General features: G+C 66.5%; 1 protein-coding gene across 1 annotated transcript in view; it reads left to right on the forward strand.

Annotated features, from left to right (window-relative positions):
* CASKIN1 (CASK interacting protein 1) overlaps positions 1–15,559 on the forward strand; it is a 34,068-nt gene that overhangs the window by 8,713 nt on the left and 9,796 nt on the right. Inside the window, exons 2-12 of the mRNA XM_075104630.1 lie at positions 6,795–6,846; positions 9,758–9,855; positions 9,972–10,117; positions 10,206–10,301; positions 10,581–10,711; positions 10,784–10,892; positions 11,140–11,248; positions 11,370–11,464; positions 11,539–11,656; positions 13,201–13,416; positions 15,424–15,531. Of these exons, the coding sequence (XP_074960731.1) occupies positions 6,795–6,846; positions 9,758–9,855; positions 9,972–10,117; positions 10,206–10,301; positions 10,581–10,711; positions 10,784–10,892; positions 11,140–11,248; positions 11,370–11,464; positions 11,539–11,656; positions 13,201–13,416; positions 15,424–15,531 (1,278 nt within the window). The remainder of the gene's footprint in view (positions 1–6,794; positions 6,847–9,757; positions 9,856–9,971; positions 10,118–10,205; positions 10,302–10,580; positions 10,712–10,783; positions 10,893–11,139; positions 11,249–11,369; positions 11,465–11,538; positions 11,657–13,200; positions 13,417–15,423; positions 15,532–15,559) is intronic.

The raw sequence follows: 15,559 nt of genomic DNA on the forward strand, positions 1-15,559 counted from the left end.
TTCCGCAGAGACGAGGGTGGGCGTACGGCTGGCACCGGGCCGGCGGCGACGGGCGCAGCGGACCTCGTGTGATGCCTGGTGGCGGTCCCGCGGGGCCGAGCTTGGCACCCCGTGTCCCACCTGTGGGGCCAGAGCCACTGCATCACCGCGCTGCCTGCACCCCTGCCCGTCCCTGCTGCCGGCTCTCCTGCAGCCTCGCTTGCACGGGGCCGAGTCACCGGCAGCCTTTGCATGGCAGAGTGGTGCAGATCTGTGTGTTATTCAGGGGTCAGTGGGTTTGGAGGCAGCCCGGAGCGGGCAGGAGGCTGCAGGGACTTCACAGGCAGCAACCCTGCCCTGGGAGGGAGTGTCTGCAGAGCCGGGGTGCTGCATGGCTCAGCCCCAAACTGGTGCTGGGAGAGACCCTGTGGTGCTGGGGGAGACCCTATGGTGCTGGGGGAGACCCTATGGTGCTGGGGACTGGCACTGCCCCGGGGGAACCCGGCTGACGCAGCAGCAGTGGGGAACAGCTCGGCCAGGCTCCATGGCACCACGCAGCAAAGGTCGGGTGAGGATACGGCTGGGCGATGGCAGGGAGAGCGGGGATGCTCACGGTAGCTGCTGGTGAGCACCGCTGCCCTGGCACGGCACTGGCGGGCACCGTGGGGTGCTGGGTCCCCTGGCTGGCTCCAGCCCCAGATTTTTGGCAGGTTGGCTCTACCTTGGGTACACCCCTGTCCCCTGTCCCCACCTGCCCTGGCAGCCCGCAGGGTCAGCCCCTTGTCCTCTCTTGGGACCGAAAAGTTTCCTTTTTTTAAAAAAATAAATAAATCGGGAGTCTCCACTGCCTCTTGAAAGCTGCATTTAAGTTGCTTCATCCTGGCCCCAGGGGACAGCCCTGCGCTGCTGCAGCACCGTGACTCAGGCTGCCACGGCCTATTGATTTTGAAGTGCAGATTTCTCTGCTCCCTGTGGAAGGCTCCTGCGTGAGGGCTGGGCGTCTGGAGCACCAGCAGGTGCACTGGGCACAGGGCCAGCATCCTCCAAAAGTGCCCTGGGATTTGGGGAATGGGTTGTGATGGGCACTGGGGCACACATCTGGGTGTTCAGCTGTGATAGGCACTGGAGCCTATAGAGCCTATAGCTGTGGTGGGCAGTGGGTGTCCAGCTCTGACGGGAATGGCTGGCTAGCTCTGAGGGGCACTGGGGTGTCCAGCTGTGACGGACACTGGGCTGCAATGGGTCCATCCCACCCCTGCCACCTCTTTACCCCAGGCAATCACTTCCCATGCAGCCAGCAGCCCGCCGGCTTCCCGGTGCATTATTTATACAGTCAAAATCGATCCGAAGATGATAACGGCTTCATTAGCATCTGAACATCACGCCGGCCTTGGTGCTTGACACGACCTTGGCTGCAGGAGTACAAGCCTTTTGCTGTCTGACAGCGGTGAGGACTGGCTCCCCGGTGTCCCCATCATCACCAGACCCAGCTGGGGCTGCTCCGGCCACTTCCATGGGGTCCCCACAGGGGCACATGCGTGGGCAGAGCATGTGCACCCATGGGGACCCCACAGCGTGGACCCCATCCCCACTGTGAGGAATAAGGCCACTCATGCCAGGGCTCCTCGTGCAGCGAGTGCTTGCAGCGCCTGTTGTTTGCGTGGCGCTCGTCAGCAAGGGTATAATTAAGAGCAGCTATTTTGGATGCTTCCTTTATCCGGCAGCTCACGGCGATGCTGCTGCAGGGTCCTCCCCTCCTCCTCCGAAATAGGTGCTTGGCTTTGCTGTGAATGTTCTCCCTGTGGGTACTTGGTGTCATCCTGCTTGTGGGGCCCCGGGGGTCCCTGTTGGGCAGGATGGGGGGGGGGACACGTAGGGGTCATGCTGCAGGGGAGGAAGCGGCAAGGATGGTGGGACTGAAGGGGAGGGGGACCACTGCAGTGTGGTGATTGAAGAGATGGGGAGGAGGATTTGGGGGGCTTGCTCAGGCTCATTCACCACTGCTGCCAAGCTGGGGAGGGGAGAGCAGCGACGGCTTTCCCCTCATTAAGTAGATGTTGATTTAGCAGAGGCTGGAGCCATCTGCTCAGAGCAGCCGCCCGCTCCCTGCGAGCTGGTGCGGTGCTGCCGGGGGGAGCGGGGCGAGGATGTGCTTCGTCAGCGGGGGCTTGGCCGGGAGCCCCCGCGCCCCGGCCGGGCATTGATCACTGCTGGCGCTGCGCTGGCTGCCGATGCAGGGGGCTGGCGCGTGAGCACGCTAATGGGTGCTGCACGGCCCCACTGCTGGGAAGGGAGAGGAGCCCCCAGCCAGGGGCCATGGAGGCACTGAGGTGTCCCACCACGTGGGGCTGTAGCCTTGGACGGGGTGCAGGGGCAGGTCTGGAGCAGCCAGGCATGGGGTTCTCTCCATGGTATGCACTGGGATGCTCGGAGCAGTGGTTGGACGTAGGGGGTCTCCCAGTTGCATGCACTGGGGTGCCCAGAGCCATGGTTGTGCATGGGGGGTCTCCCCACAGCATGCACTGGGGTGCCTGGAGCAGCGGTTGGGCACAGGGGTCTCCCCATGGCGTGCATCGGGGTGCCTGGAGCAGCGGCTGGGCACGGGGGTCTCCCCATGGCGTGCATCGGGGTGCCTGGAGCAGTGGCTGGGCACGGGGGTCTCCCCATGGCTCACACCAGCATGCCCAGAGCCATGGTTGGGCACAGGGGGCTCTCCAGGGCATGCACCGGGATGCCCGGAGCAGCGCCCAGGCACAGTAGAGGGGTGCAGGGGGTCAGGGTGACACATGGCTGCACCCTGGGGTCAGGCAGAGCGGCTCCCCGGTGCATGCCCAGCCCTGCACATGCAGCCGGCTCGTGCGTCGCCTGCTGTCGTGGTGCCCGCCTGGGGCTGGCTGCATGCAGAGAGCCGGGCTGAATTCAAGCGTGCGTTTAGCTACTGTGATCCTTGTGTTTAAGTAAAGGCATTTCTGGGAGTAGTGGCTGGGCTGAGCTCCCCACGGCGGTGTTTACTAGCAGCAGAAGCTGTTTATAGTCGGTGTCTATGGCAGACGGCTGCGGCTCCCGGTGCGCGCAGGAATCGTGGGCTGGAGCCGGACCCAGTGGTGCCAGGGCTCGCTGGATCGGGCATTGCAGCACGTCCCCTGTTCCCGTGGCTGGCAATGTGGTCCTGCCCAACCCTGCTCAGCACCGTCAGGCCCCTCAGGATGCTCACGGTGTGCAAGCTGCTCCGAGAGCTGTGGGGAGGCTGTGCCGTGGGCCTGGGGTGCAAGGGGAGCCCTGTGCTCCTGCATGGCACGACCATCACCTGAGCAAAGAAGGGACATTGGGGTGTCCCAAGGACACCCCGCCTGGTGGGGCTCAGGTGGGTGTGAGCAAGAGCCTCAGCGAGGGGGTGCCACCGTCCCTCTGTGCTGCAATGTCTGCCCGACGGTCCCGCCTCCGCGCAGGCAGGGCAGGACGGTGCTTGTGGGTGCTCGGTGCTGTCTGTCACCCCTCCGGCGATCCTGGTGGGGCGGACAGCCAGGGATGCATTTGGTGCCCGCTGGCAGCACGGCCATGCAGGAGCCCTGCTCCTCTCCCCGCTGTGCCTGCCTCCTTTTGTGGCCAGTATTTTTAATCGGCAGCACTTTCAGCTCCCTTCCCTCTGCCTTGTTAGTGGATGAGTTTTCCTTGTGCTTCCCAGCCATTAATGAACTCTCCCATGTCTCGCTGCCCCCAGTCAGGCTGCAAATCCTGCACGGCAGCAGTGGGGCTGAGACAGCCCGGGGCTGCGGAGCTGGCAGCATGTCAGGGCGCCCGTCCCGCTGCCCCTGCCCCGGCAACCACGAGCACCCAGCAGCGTGGGGCTGTGCCGAGGGCCCGGTTGGGTTCCAGGCGCTGACTGCGGTGCAGCACCCTTGGCACGGCTCCTCGCACCCCATGCCAGCCTGCCACTGCCGCGCCAGGCATGCGTGCCCCTTCGTTACAGGGGGGGCTTAATTGCTGGGCTGTGGGACCATGGCGTGAGGATTTTGCTCACAGCCCATCGGGAGCATTGGTGGCACCAGCTGGCATGGCAGGCGCTGCCTTCCCTGCCCTGCCTGCTGCCAGTGCAAAGCTGCTGTCCCTCAAGGGCCCCGGTGCTGGTGCAGACGGCGTTGATTCTTTGCCGGTACCACACCGGCTCCCACAATCTGGGGCCTTGGCGTGGCCCCACAGGGGTGCCAGCCACCGTGCCACCATCCATGCCACCATCGCCATGCCACCTCACCACGCTGCTGGGCAGCCAGCGGCACCCCAGGGTGCTGCACCCCAGGAGGATGTGGGACCACCCAGCTGCTCCCCAGGGGACCGCATCAGACCGATGCCGCACCTAAGGACCTTTTCCTGGCAGCGCTTGAAGCCATGCCGGAGCCTGAGCTCGCCGCAGCCCGGCACGGGCACCGGCAGGCTTGTGGCCGCTGCCAGAGCTTTAACGAAAGTCAAACCGCTGCACGGCTGGAAGTCACTGACTAAGCACTTGGCACGGACATTGATGGAAGTGCTAAACAGATTTTGGCAGCCGCAGCCTCTCCTGCAGGTGCAGGGAGGAAAGATTCGCCGCTACGGTGTGTTCGGCTGATGCTGGTTTGGCCACTGCTGGGGGCTGCCAGCATGTACCCGGGGGTCGGCGTCGTGGGGTGCAACAGTGACACCATCGGTGACACCAATCCCCTGGGCATCGCCCCATCCCAGCCCCTCACTGGGAGCAACCCGTGGGAAAGGCCAGGCACCGCAGACCTGCTGACATCCGTCCATCCGTCTGCGAGGACCGGTTAGCCGGAGCGGGGCCCGTCTCGGGGCCGGAGATTGGAGCCAGTGCCGGGCACGATGCCGCTCCTGCGCCCGCCAGCTCCTTTTGTCCGTGGGCCATGTGCATCCCCAGGGGGCGGCTCAGCCCCCTTCTCCTGGGAGCTGCTTCTTGGCGCCGGGCGGCAGCGGAAGCGACCCTGGGCTCCTCTCCACCGGCGCTGAATGGCACCTTTGTTGGGGAGCCTGGCGGCAGCTCGGGGCTGGCGGGGACCCACTCGGCCCCGTCCGCTTCGGTCAGTCCCAGTGCAACATCCAGTCCTTCTGCGGGAGCACGGGGATGCCGCAGTGGGGATAGGACGTGGGGGGCTGTTCCCTGGGTCTGGCCACCCCAATGGGTGTTTGTTGCTGGGGTTGGTTTGTTAATGTTAAATGAACATCACAGGCTGCCAGGGCAAGGGAGCTCAGGCTGGTGGTATTTTAGATGCTGGAAGGCAGGCGAGTAGGGCTGGCTGTGGGGGCCTTGCGGTGCCCCCGTCCCTCTCTGCACCCTGGGGACCCTGTGGTGCCCTGTCCCTCTCTGCGCCCTGGGGACCCTGCAGTGCCCCGGTCCCTCTCTGCGCCCTGGGGACCCTGCGGTGCCCCCGTCCCTCTCTGCACCCTGGGGACCCTGCAGTGCCCCCGTCCCTCTCTGCGCCCTGGGGACCCTGTGGTGCCCTGTCCCTCTCTGCGCCCTGGGGACCCTGCAGTGCCCCCGTCCCTCTCTGCGCCCTGGGGACCCTGTGGTGCCCTGTCCCTCTCTGCACCCTGGGGACCCTGCAGTGCCCCCGTCCCTCTCTGCGCCCTGGGGACCCTGTGGTGCCCTGTCCCTCTCTGCGCCCTGGGGACCCTGCGGTGCCCCCGTCCCTCTCTGCACCCTGGGGACCCTGCAGTGCCCCATCCCTGCCTGAGCCCTGGGGACCCTGCGGTGCCCCCGTCCCTCTCTGCACCCTGGGGACCCTGCGGTGCCCCTTCTCATCCCAGCTGCTCCTGGGCCCATCGGCCATGTGTGGCCCAGGGAGGGGTGGCTCAGCCCGACACCGCTCCCCAGGCTTGTGGGTCAGGGCTGGGCAGAGCCGCCCTTCCCGCTGCCGGTTCCCCCTGCGCCCCGTTTGCTGACACAGCCCTTTGTGCCGAATAATTGAATATCACACTGGGACGCTGACGAGGAGACACAGTACAGGGAGAGCGAGCCAGGCCATGGCCGTAGTGCGCAGAGTGTCCCTCTGGCTCCGTGTCTCCCTTCCCTGCCTGAATTCGCCCCTTCCAGCCAGCTTCTCCCAGCAAGTGCTTGTCCCCAGCGTGCTTGTCCCTGGCACGCTTCCTGCCGAGCTGCCGGGGCGAGGATGGCCACCCCTTCTCCTGGCCAGGCCGTGCAGCCTTTGAGTTATTTCCCATAGTCTCGGGGCCGTGCCGGTGCTGGCTCGCTGCTGGGGTTGTTGCATGGATCCCCAGCCTGGGGTTCTGCCATGCTGCAGCCACCCTCCTCTTCCTCCTGCTCCAGCTCCTTGCTGGGAGCTGCAAAGAAGAGCAGGCTCACTGGAAAGCCTGAGTGGCATTTTTCTGTTAAATCTTACATAAATCTGGCTCCATCCTTCCTTGCGGTGCTAATTGGATTGCCCCGAGGTGGTTTATTTTCCCACACTGGTAGGTGTGGGGTGGGAGTGGGGCAGTGCTGGGCGGGGACTGCACGGGCCATGCTGGGGCACAGGGGAGCCCCAGCGAGGCAAAGGAGCTGGGGAGGGGACCCCAGGAAAACCCACAGCAGCCCGGGTGGATGAAGACCCTGGTTCCAGGAGAGGCCCTTGGGCTCTGCTGTCATCAGTGGGGACTCCTCTACCCCATGCCCTCCTGCCCGGCACGGCACCGTGCTGCAGGGTGCCAAAACCTTGGTGGGGAGGGAAACCTGGAGCTGCAGCCGCGTCACCTCCCCGTTGTGCCCCGGGTCCCTGCCCCAGCCGCCTCCCGCGCCGCTCTAACGTGCTGTCCCCTTCCCTCCCTCCCAGAGCTCCTCGGATCGGCAAAGAAAGTCAACGTCAACTTCCAAGACACCGACGGGTGAGTGGGAGCCCCGTGCCTGGGCACGCACTGGGGTGCGCGGGCAAGGGTGCACGTGCCGCTGGGTTTGCAAAAAAGGGGGTGTGTGCTGTGGGGTGCGCAAAAACCAAGGGTGGGTGTGCCGTGGGGTGCTGTGAGCAGGGGTGCGCGTGGCCGGTCGTGGGTGCAGCGAGCAGGAGTCTCGTGTATCTGTGGGGGTGCACCGGACTGCCTGGAGTGATGCATTTGAGCTGCCAGGGTCTGGACAGGCAGGGGGTCTTGCCCCCGTAGCCAGCGTGGCTGAGCCCTGCCTGCACCCTTGAGCCGGTGGGCTTGCACGTAGCAGCCACGGGCATCACGGGAGGCAGGCGGCGAAGGCTAAAAGGCAGAAGAAGAGCTTTGCCCCGTGTCTTGCCGGCTTTTTCCAGCTCTCGCTGCAGGTTCAGGGCTCTGCGGGTGCTGTGCAGGGAGCAGTCCCGCAGGGTGCTGGGTGGGTGAGCTGTGACCCTGCCGGGCTGTGCAGCCGCTGCGCTGCTTTGCAGCCGCCATCCCACAGGCAGGGAGGAGCAGGGAAAGGGGCTGCAGGCTCACCCCCTGCTAATCACAGTAATAAGGCTGCAGGAAGGCAGCTGGAGCCCCACGGGGGAGGAGGGGCTGCAGTGGGAGCAGGGAGTGATGCTTGAAGGGCTGGGCAGCAGCCTCCCCCTGTACCCTGTGGCTGCCCCTGCCCTGTCCTCTCCCCATAGAGCAGGCGGGCAGGACACGGGGCTGAGCGATGCTGCTTGGTCCCTGGGGATGGCTCTCCTGTGGCCGTGGAAATGGCACGAGTGGAGGGGCTGGATGGGGTCAGGAACAGGAGGGCATACCCTGGGGATGCACAGTGCAGCAGCCACAGTCCCTCCTCATCCTCACCTTGAGCAGGGCCCTGGCACCGGGGCGGTGGCAGCAGTCATCCCCTGGTACCCGCCGGCGCATCGGCTCTGCCAGCTCGCACGTGTGCACGTGTGTGCGCGCACGGGTGCGCGCGAGCCTGCAGATGTGCAGCTGAGCGAGTGTGTGCACGCAAGTGTGTCTGCGAGCACGAGCGCGTGTGCATGGCAGCGGGAGCACGCGGGCACACCGGCCAGCGGTGGGGCAGTGCATAGCGCTGCCTGTGTCGGGCAGGGGCTGGAGGGCGTGATGTGGGCAGGGTGAGGGGATGCATCACCCCACGGACCACCTTGAGCAGTGGCTGCTGGAGCCGGCAGGTTGCCGGAGGGCTGTGCATCGCAGCAGGGCTGTGCATCGCAGCAGGGCTGGGACAGCAGTTGAAAGCTTCTCGTGCCCTGCCTGCAACTGCCTGTAGCTACAGGCAGGCTTGGCCGAGTGCAGGAGGAGCCCTGCAGCAGGGGAGCAACCTCCAGCCCTGCTCTGGGAAGGATTATCGCCCGGGAGCGCGCAGGGCAGAGGCAGGCTGCAGCCCACGTGTGCTCTGCTCTGCCACCGGCGTGCTGTGCCAGCTCAGCCAGCCGCGGTGCTGCGCCTCAGTTTCCCCACCTCTGCTGTGCTTGCGGATTCCCGGGCTGGTGGGTGCTGTGGGCGAGCACCGTGCTGGTGTCCCCATGCTTGCCCCGGGGGCCGGTGTCCTGCACGGCGCGTGGCCTTTGTGGCCGGCTGGGACATGCTGGGGGAAGCCCCCGAGGCAGCCTGGGAGAGGGCTGTGATTTGCACCATCTTGAGCGGATTTGAGCAGGGCGCTGGAGCGGAAAATGTTGACATTTCCCAGGCAGACGTTGGGGATCGACCTCCTGCATGAGCTGTCTGCTTGCATCGCTGCTCCCTGCCGGGGGATCGCAGGCAGCAGCTCCGTGGGGAACGCGTTGGCCAAAGCATGCTCCCCAGTGGGGACGTGTCCCCCCTCAGCTGGGGGTCCCGGTGATGGGGCGCAGACGGGATCGCCGTCCCACGGCCGCCTCTCACACACCAGGCACCCACAGGGGCTGGCAGGTTCTGCCGGGGTCCGCAGTCTGTTCCCATGCTCCGGTGACACCGGGTTGGCTCCGGGGATGGGACGGGGACATCACGCATGACCGGGACCCGGAGTGGCGGCGTAGTGGGCGCAAGCGCAGCTGCGCGGAGGATGCCGCTCCCGGGAGCAGCAAGTAGGTCAGCTCCTGGCCTGTTTCCCAGCAATGAACCTCCTGGTTTGACCAGTCCTGGGGAAAGCAGAGCTGGGCATGGCACGGCGGGACGGGGGGCTTTCCCCACCCCATGGCAAGGCCCGGCACCAGGCAGGGGCACCGCTGCCATCTGGCAGCCTGGGCGCCCCCCGCTCCGGTGCCTGCAGTTGCGCTGCTGGAGCTGGGCTGGGGGAAGTGGGTCAGTGAGGAGGGTGCCTCCCTGGCACCCCCCGCTCTCAGTGGGACCCCGCTGTGCCTGCCCTGCCCATTGCCTCCAGCCCCACGGGGTCTCAGCATCCTCAGGGAGTGTTTTATCTGCATGTATCTTGCTGCAGCATCCCCAGATCAGTCCCACCAGCCCCCGCTCCCGGCTCAGCAGCATCCACAGCCCTGCATCCCACTGTGCCGGTTGTGGAGGGGTCTGTCCTGTGGCTGCAGTGATGGGCTGGAGAGGAAACCCACATCTGCCCTGGCATGTCCATCCGTCTGGCCCTTGTTGCGTGCTGGGGCATGGCTGGCTCCTGGCTTGACTCGTGGCTCGGCCATGGCTGGCCCCTACGGCAGCTCTTTCTCCGGGTGCCCACAGAGGGGTGTAGAGGTGGGGGTGCCCAGGGTGCTCGGGGACACCCGCACATGGCGGGCTGCGGGAGGCAGAGTGGGTGCCCTTGGGTGTGCGGTGGGTGCAGGCTTGAGGCCATGCTGCTGGGCAGGGGATGGAGGGGCTGCAGAGGGGACAGGGATGTGGGACCCCTGACACCATGGCCGGTCCCCAGGTTCTCGGCTCTGCACCATGCGGCACTTAACGGCAACACGGAGCTCATCTCGCTGCTGCTGGAGGCGCAGGCTGCGGTGGACATCAAGGACAACAAAGGCAAGTCCGTGGGTCCTGGCCGTGGCCCTCCCCACTGCCTGCCCCCCTGCAGGCTCTGGCCGGGCGCGTTGGCATGCCCGAGGGGCTCACGGTGTGCCTGTCCTGCCCGCCCGCAGGCATGCGGCCCCTGCACTACGCAGCTTGGCAAGGCAAGAAGGAGCCCATGAAAATGGTGTTGAAAGCAGGTTCCTCCGTTAACATCCCATCGGACGAGGGCCAGATCCCCCTGCACCTGGCGGCACAGCACGGCCACTACGACGTGGTATGGTGGGGTGCGGTGGTGGTGGTGGGGGGGCTGTGCCGCCCTCCGTGCCCTCGCTGAGCTGGTGGGGGGTCTCGCTCGTTCGCAGTCGGAGATGCTCCTGCAGCACCAGTCCAACCCCTGCATCATGGACAATTCGGGGAAGACGCCCCTGGACCTGGCGTGCGAGTTTGGCCGGGTCGGGGTAAGTCCTCACAGGGCTGGGACCCCTGAGAGGAAGATGGGGAGGGGATGGGGGCACAGCCAGGTCCCTGGGGGTGCTGGAGCAGCTGGGAGGTGGGCACGGGGCAGCGCCCAGGAGGGATGTCAGTGGGTGGCTCGTGGTGCCACCCCTGTGGGGGATCTCTGGCTGCTGGAGGAGGGGCAGGACAGGGAGGGGAGGCGGGAGCCGGGGGGTCCGCAGCCCCCGGCAGGCGGCTGAGCCGCCCTTGCAGCCCTGCTCCGTCTGTGTTTGCTGAGCCAGGTGGTCCAACTGCTCCTGAACAGCAACATGTGCGCGGCGCTGCTGGAGCCCAAGCCGGGGGACGCCACCGACCCCAACGGCACCAGCCCCCTGCACCTCGCCGCCAAGAATGGCCACATCGACATCATCCGGTGGGTGCCGTGGGCAGGGAGGTCAGCGCCGGTCCCCTCGCCCGTCCTCGCTGACCCCGACTCTGCCCGCAGGCTCCTGCTGCAGGCTGGCATTGACATCAACCGGCAAACCAAGGCAGGCACGGCGCTCCACGAGGCGGCCCTGTGCGGCAAGACGGACGTGGTGCGGCTGCTGCTGGATGTAAGGGCACCCCCCCCGACACCCCCAGATGCCCCCAGCCCAGGGAGGGGCTGCAGGAAGGGAGAGACCCCGCGGCCAGGGGCTGCGGAGCAGCATGTGCACCTCTCCCAGGGGATGCGGTGAAGGTCTCTGGGGGACACACACCAAGGCAGTGTGAGCTGTGCCTGCCGGCTGCTAGTCTTGGGGTGGTCTAGGGGGGTCCTGGAGGGGCGCAGCCTCCTCCCAAGCCCTCTCCGTGCTGTTGCAGAGCGGAATCAACGCCCACGTCAGGAACACCTACAACCAGACAGCTCTGGACATCGTCAACCAGTTCACCACCAGCCAGGCCAGCAAGGAGATCAAGCAGATGCTGCGGGGTAGGGGGGCCGGGGGGCACTGGGGCGGCTGCACTAGCGCTGGGGGGATGCCGGGCTGGGGGTGACAGCCCCCCCGCAGCGGGGCTGGGCGGCCAGCGACGCTCCCGCTCTGTCCCCGCAGACGCCTCCGCCGCTCTGCAGGTCCGGGCCGTCAAGGACTATTGCAACAACTACGACCTGACCAGCCTCAATGTGAAAGCCGGGGATGTCATCACCGTGAGTGCGGCCGGGGGGTGGCTGGGGGGACCCCGGCTGGTGGCGCCGGCCCCTGACCCGGCCCCTGCCCGCAGGTGCTGGAGCAGCACGCGGACGGGCGCTGGAAAGGCTGCATTCATGACAACCGGACCGGCAACGACCGCGTGGGCTACTTCCCCTCCAGCCTCGTCGAGGCCATAAGCAAACGAACAGGCAAATAATCCCCCCCTCCCTTTCCTCCCCCCACAGGGCTGCTCCCAAACCCGCAGCCCCAGGGAGCCCCGTTATGGTCAGGTGGAGCCTGGGGGTGTGTTGGGGGTGCAGCCGGCGAAGCCAAGCTGGGGCAATGCCCCCACCATGCATGTGGGGGTCGGTATCCCCGCTGTGTGCCCAGGGACGGTGCCTTTGAGTGTGTGGGGTTGGTGTCCCCCGTCGTGCTTGTGGGGTTGGTGTCCCCCGTCGTGCATGTAGGATCGGTGTCCTCGCCATGCACGCGGGGCCGGTGCGGGCAGCCCCGGGGCCAGGCTGGTGTTGGGCTGGGGGAGGCGTCTGTGGGGCCAGGGGGTCAGTGCATGGGGAGAGCTGGGGGCGTCACTGCAGTTTTGGGGGGGATGTTGCAGCTGGGAGACTGGGTGACCCGGTGCTGGGGGTCTGAGCTGGGATGGCTGCAGCAGCCTCACATAGAGCTGGGCACTGGTGCCAGGGACCCAGCGCTGCCCCATGGAGACCCTCTCCCTGGCCAGGGGCTGTCTCGGGGTTCGGACCCCTGGCCTGTGGCTGCCCATCCCTGTCCCTGTTCCCTCAGGTTCCCGAGGGGGTGCGTGGTGCCCTGTAACCATGCTTGCTGCCAGGAGCGGTGTGATGGGGCCGGTGCCTCTGCGGGCAGCGTTGAAATGTCAACAGGCTCGCTCCCCGCCGGCCGCCGTGTGCTGCCCAGCTCTGCGCGACCTCGGGGGCGGCCGCATCTCTGGGGCGCGGGCAGGGGATGGCAGCGCTTGAACAAGATCCCAAGGGAGTGGTGGCATGGGTGCCTGCCGGCTGCTGGGCACTGCCGCACCGGCCGTGGGGGCTGCGGAGGTGCCACATGCCGGACAGGCAGGGGCAGAGCTGCCCTCCGGGTGTGGGTTGTGTGCCGGTATCACGGGGATGAGCTCCGTGGGATGTGGTCAGCTCCGTGGTGGTGTTTGCCAACGCGTGGGGTTTTGTAGCCATCCCATCGGCTGCAGCCCTGGGCCCCGTGCAGCGGGGTGGCAGCACAGGGCGCAGGCGGTGGCTGCACCGGGGCTTGGCCGGCCAGGCATGGGGGTGCTGGCCCTGCAGCCCCCAGCCCAGCCGTGCCTGCAGCCCGCCTCCTCCCGGGATGCCTTCGCAGGGAGCAGGACCCCCGGCAGCCGGGCTGTGGGAGCCCCGTGGCACTGGGACCCTTGTGGCGACGGTGCTGCCTCGAGCACAGGCATGCCCTGGTGTCCATGCCCCGCTGGGGCGCGGTGCCCGGTCTGCGGGATGTGCCTGTGGGCCGTACCCTGCCGCCGGGCCGGGCCACGCTCTGAGCTCCCATTGCTGCTCCTTGGCTCGGCTCCGCATCAGTTGGGTCTTGGTTCTGGCTTCTCCATGCTCCTTTGGTTGCTTTTTTTGTTTGCTGCTTTTTTTTCCTTTCTATTTTTCCCTTTTTTTTGTTTTTGTTTTTTGGTGGCGCCGAGCGTGTCTCTATTATTTTGATTCTTTTCATTTTGTCTCTTGTTATGTTTTATTATCAGGTTCATGGGAGACTGTAACAATCCCCCAACAGTACCAAAAGATCCCGCTCCCGGCTTACGGGGCTGCTGTGCTAAACGGTGACGCCTCGTCCCATCCGTTCCATTCCCTGCCTCCACCTCCACCTCCACCACCACATTCCCATCAGACTCTTTTCAGTTCCTTTGGCTATCACAGGCTCTCCCCTAGCAGTGCCGACGAGCCGCGTTACGGACAAGGTAGTTCACCGCTCGCTTCGTGCTCTCGATGGATTTCTTTCTTTTCCTTTAAAGTGTGTATCGAGTCTTTTCTTTCTGCTCGGCCTCCCTCCCCCTTGCCGCGGTGCGTTTGCACGTGGGTGCGCGCAGGCGCGTGCGTGAGCGTGCACGTGGGTGCGTGTGCGTGTGCATGCAGGCGTGTGCATGTGTGTGCGTGTGCATGCAGGCAGGCGTGTGCGTGCACACATGCATGCCGTTGGCACCCCCCCACCCCCTGCACGCCCTCTCCAGCGTTGCTGTAGCACTGTGTGGCCCACGGCTCCGCGGCCAGCACATCCCACCCTCACCACCCTGGTGCCCCCGGCTGCAGGGCAGGGCTGGAGGCAGCGCCATGCTGCCGGCTGGCCGCGCTCTGCCCACAGCCCCTACTGTCCCGCCCAGCCTGCCTGGGTGCATGGGGACCCCCCAAAAGCACTCTCCAGGCTCTGCGCCAGGGGACAGGGCTGGGCAGCGCGGTGCCCGGCCAGGAGCCATGGGCGCAGGGACACTCTGCCCGCTGCAGCCTTCCCTGCGGGGTGTTCGACACCCAGCGAGCTGCTCTAACCGGGTCGGGGCTGCGTGGTCAGGGTGGGAATGGGCTGCGGCGCCAGATGTGCTTTCCTGGGGGATGCTCTCGGGGCTGGCTCGGTGCAGGCAGTGCCCAGCTAAACCCTGGGGACTGTCCCCATGGCAAGGGCAGGTGTTGGATGCTGCAGGTCTACGTGTCGGGAGCACCCGGAGAGCAGATATTTGGCGGGGGGGGTTGCAGGGGTGCAGCACAGGCCGTGCCCATGGGGGCTGCCACCAGCTGTCTGGGGGTCTTTGCACGTGCCCCGGTGGTGGCGGTGCAGCAGGTTGTGTTGGGAGAGCACCGGGCTGGCCATGCTGGTGATGGGGACGAGGGAGCAAAACTTTTTCCCGGGGCTTTCTCTCCCTGCTGGGTTGCACAGAGCCTTACGCCTGCCCGGGCAGCGCGGGCTCCTCTTGGCGTGACCGCGGCATGTGCAGCTCAGGGACGTCCCGGCCTGATTGCGGCGTGGCCGTTTGTTCCCTCTTGCACTCCTTTGGTGACTTTATCACCTTGTATCATCCTACGGCCCGGCCGCTAACGGGGGCGAGCGGCTTAATGAATGCAAATGGCCTGGGCAGCGGTGGGGTGGCAATGCCCCGTGGCTGGTGGCAGGGTCGGGCTGCGGGGCTGCGGCAGCACCTCACAGGACTGTGGTCCATCTCATCGGATGCTGTTTTAAACCCCGGGCTCGGTGCTGGGCATCCCCGGCCGGCCCTGGTGCGAGCAGGACCTGGCAGAGGTGGGGCAGCACGGTGAGCCGGTGAAGGAGCGGTGTTTCGAGGGTGACCCTCCAGCCATGCCCCACCGGGAGGGCCGGGTCCTCTCACCCACTGCTGGGCCACCCGTGTGTTGCTGGCTGCCATGGGGTGCCCTGGGGAGCGTGGGGGTTCGGCACCTGGTGCCTGGCCCCACATGGCCCCACTGCCCTCCCCCAGATGGGTGCAGGCAGCCACGGGGGCACAGCCAGCACTGTCTTGGCTGGGGGACAGTGGGGTGGGGACCCTGGTCCCCACTGCTCGAGTTTGCTCAGCTCCCTTTGCTCACCCACACCGGGTCATGTCCCCATCCTGCTCCACACAGGGTCCCTGTTCCCTGTCCAGGCTGAGCCAGGGCACTGGGATGTCCCACCACGGGTCTGTCCCTGGCTGGCGGCAGGGAGGGGATGCCTTGCAGGACGGGGATGGTCACTGTCGCCCCGTGCCAGCTGCTTGGGTGGGGACAGGCCCCCGGGACAGCGCTGGCATCCCTGGGCACGGCTGCGGCCAGGGAACCCACACCTTCGCTGTGGGGTTTTCCCTGCGTGCAGCAGCGACGGGCCCCAGGGTCACAGGTCGCCTCAGCCAGTGCCACAGCAATGCGAGCCCGAGCGCGCGGAGCCCCGCATGCCTGACAGCTGCTCTCTCTGCTCTGCCACCAAGGGTCCCGCGGGGCCGACATGAGCCCGTCCCACCTCTCGCCGTCGCAGGGCGGATCAGCTGTGCCGGCTCCCGCGGAGGAGATCTGGGTGCTGCGGAAACCCTTTGCAGGTATGGTGGGTGCACGCTGCTGGGATGC

This window comes from Phalacrocorax aristotelis, chromosome 10 (assembly GCF_949628215.1).
Source record: "Phalacrocorax aristotelis chromosome 10, bGulAri2.1, whole genome shotgun sequence".
NCBI classification, from domain to species: Eukaryota; Metazoa; Chordata; class Aves; order Suliformes; family Phalacrocoracidae; genus Phalacrocorax; species Phalacrocorax aristotelis.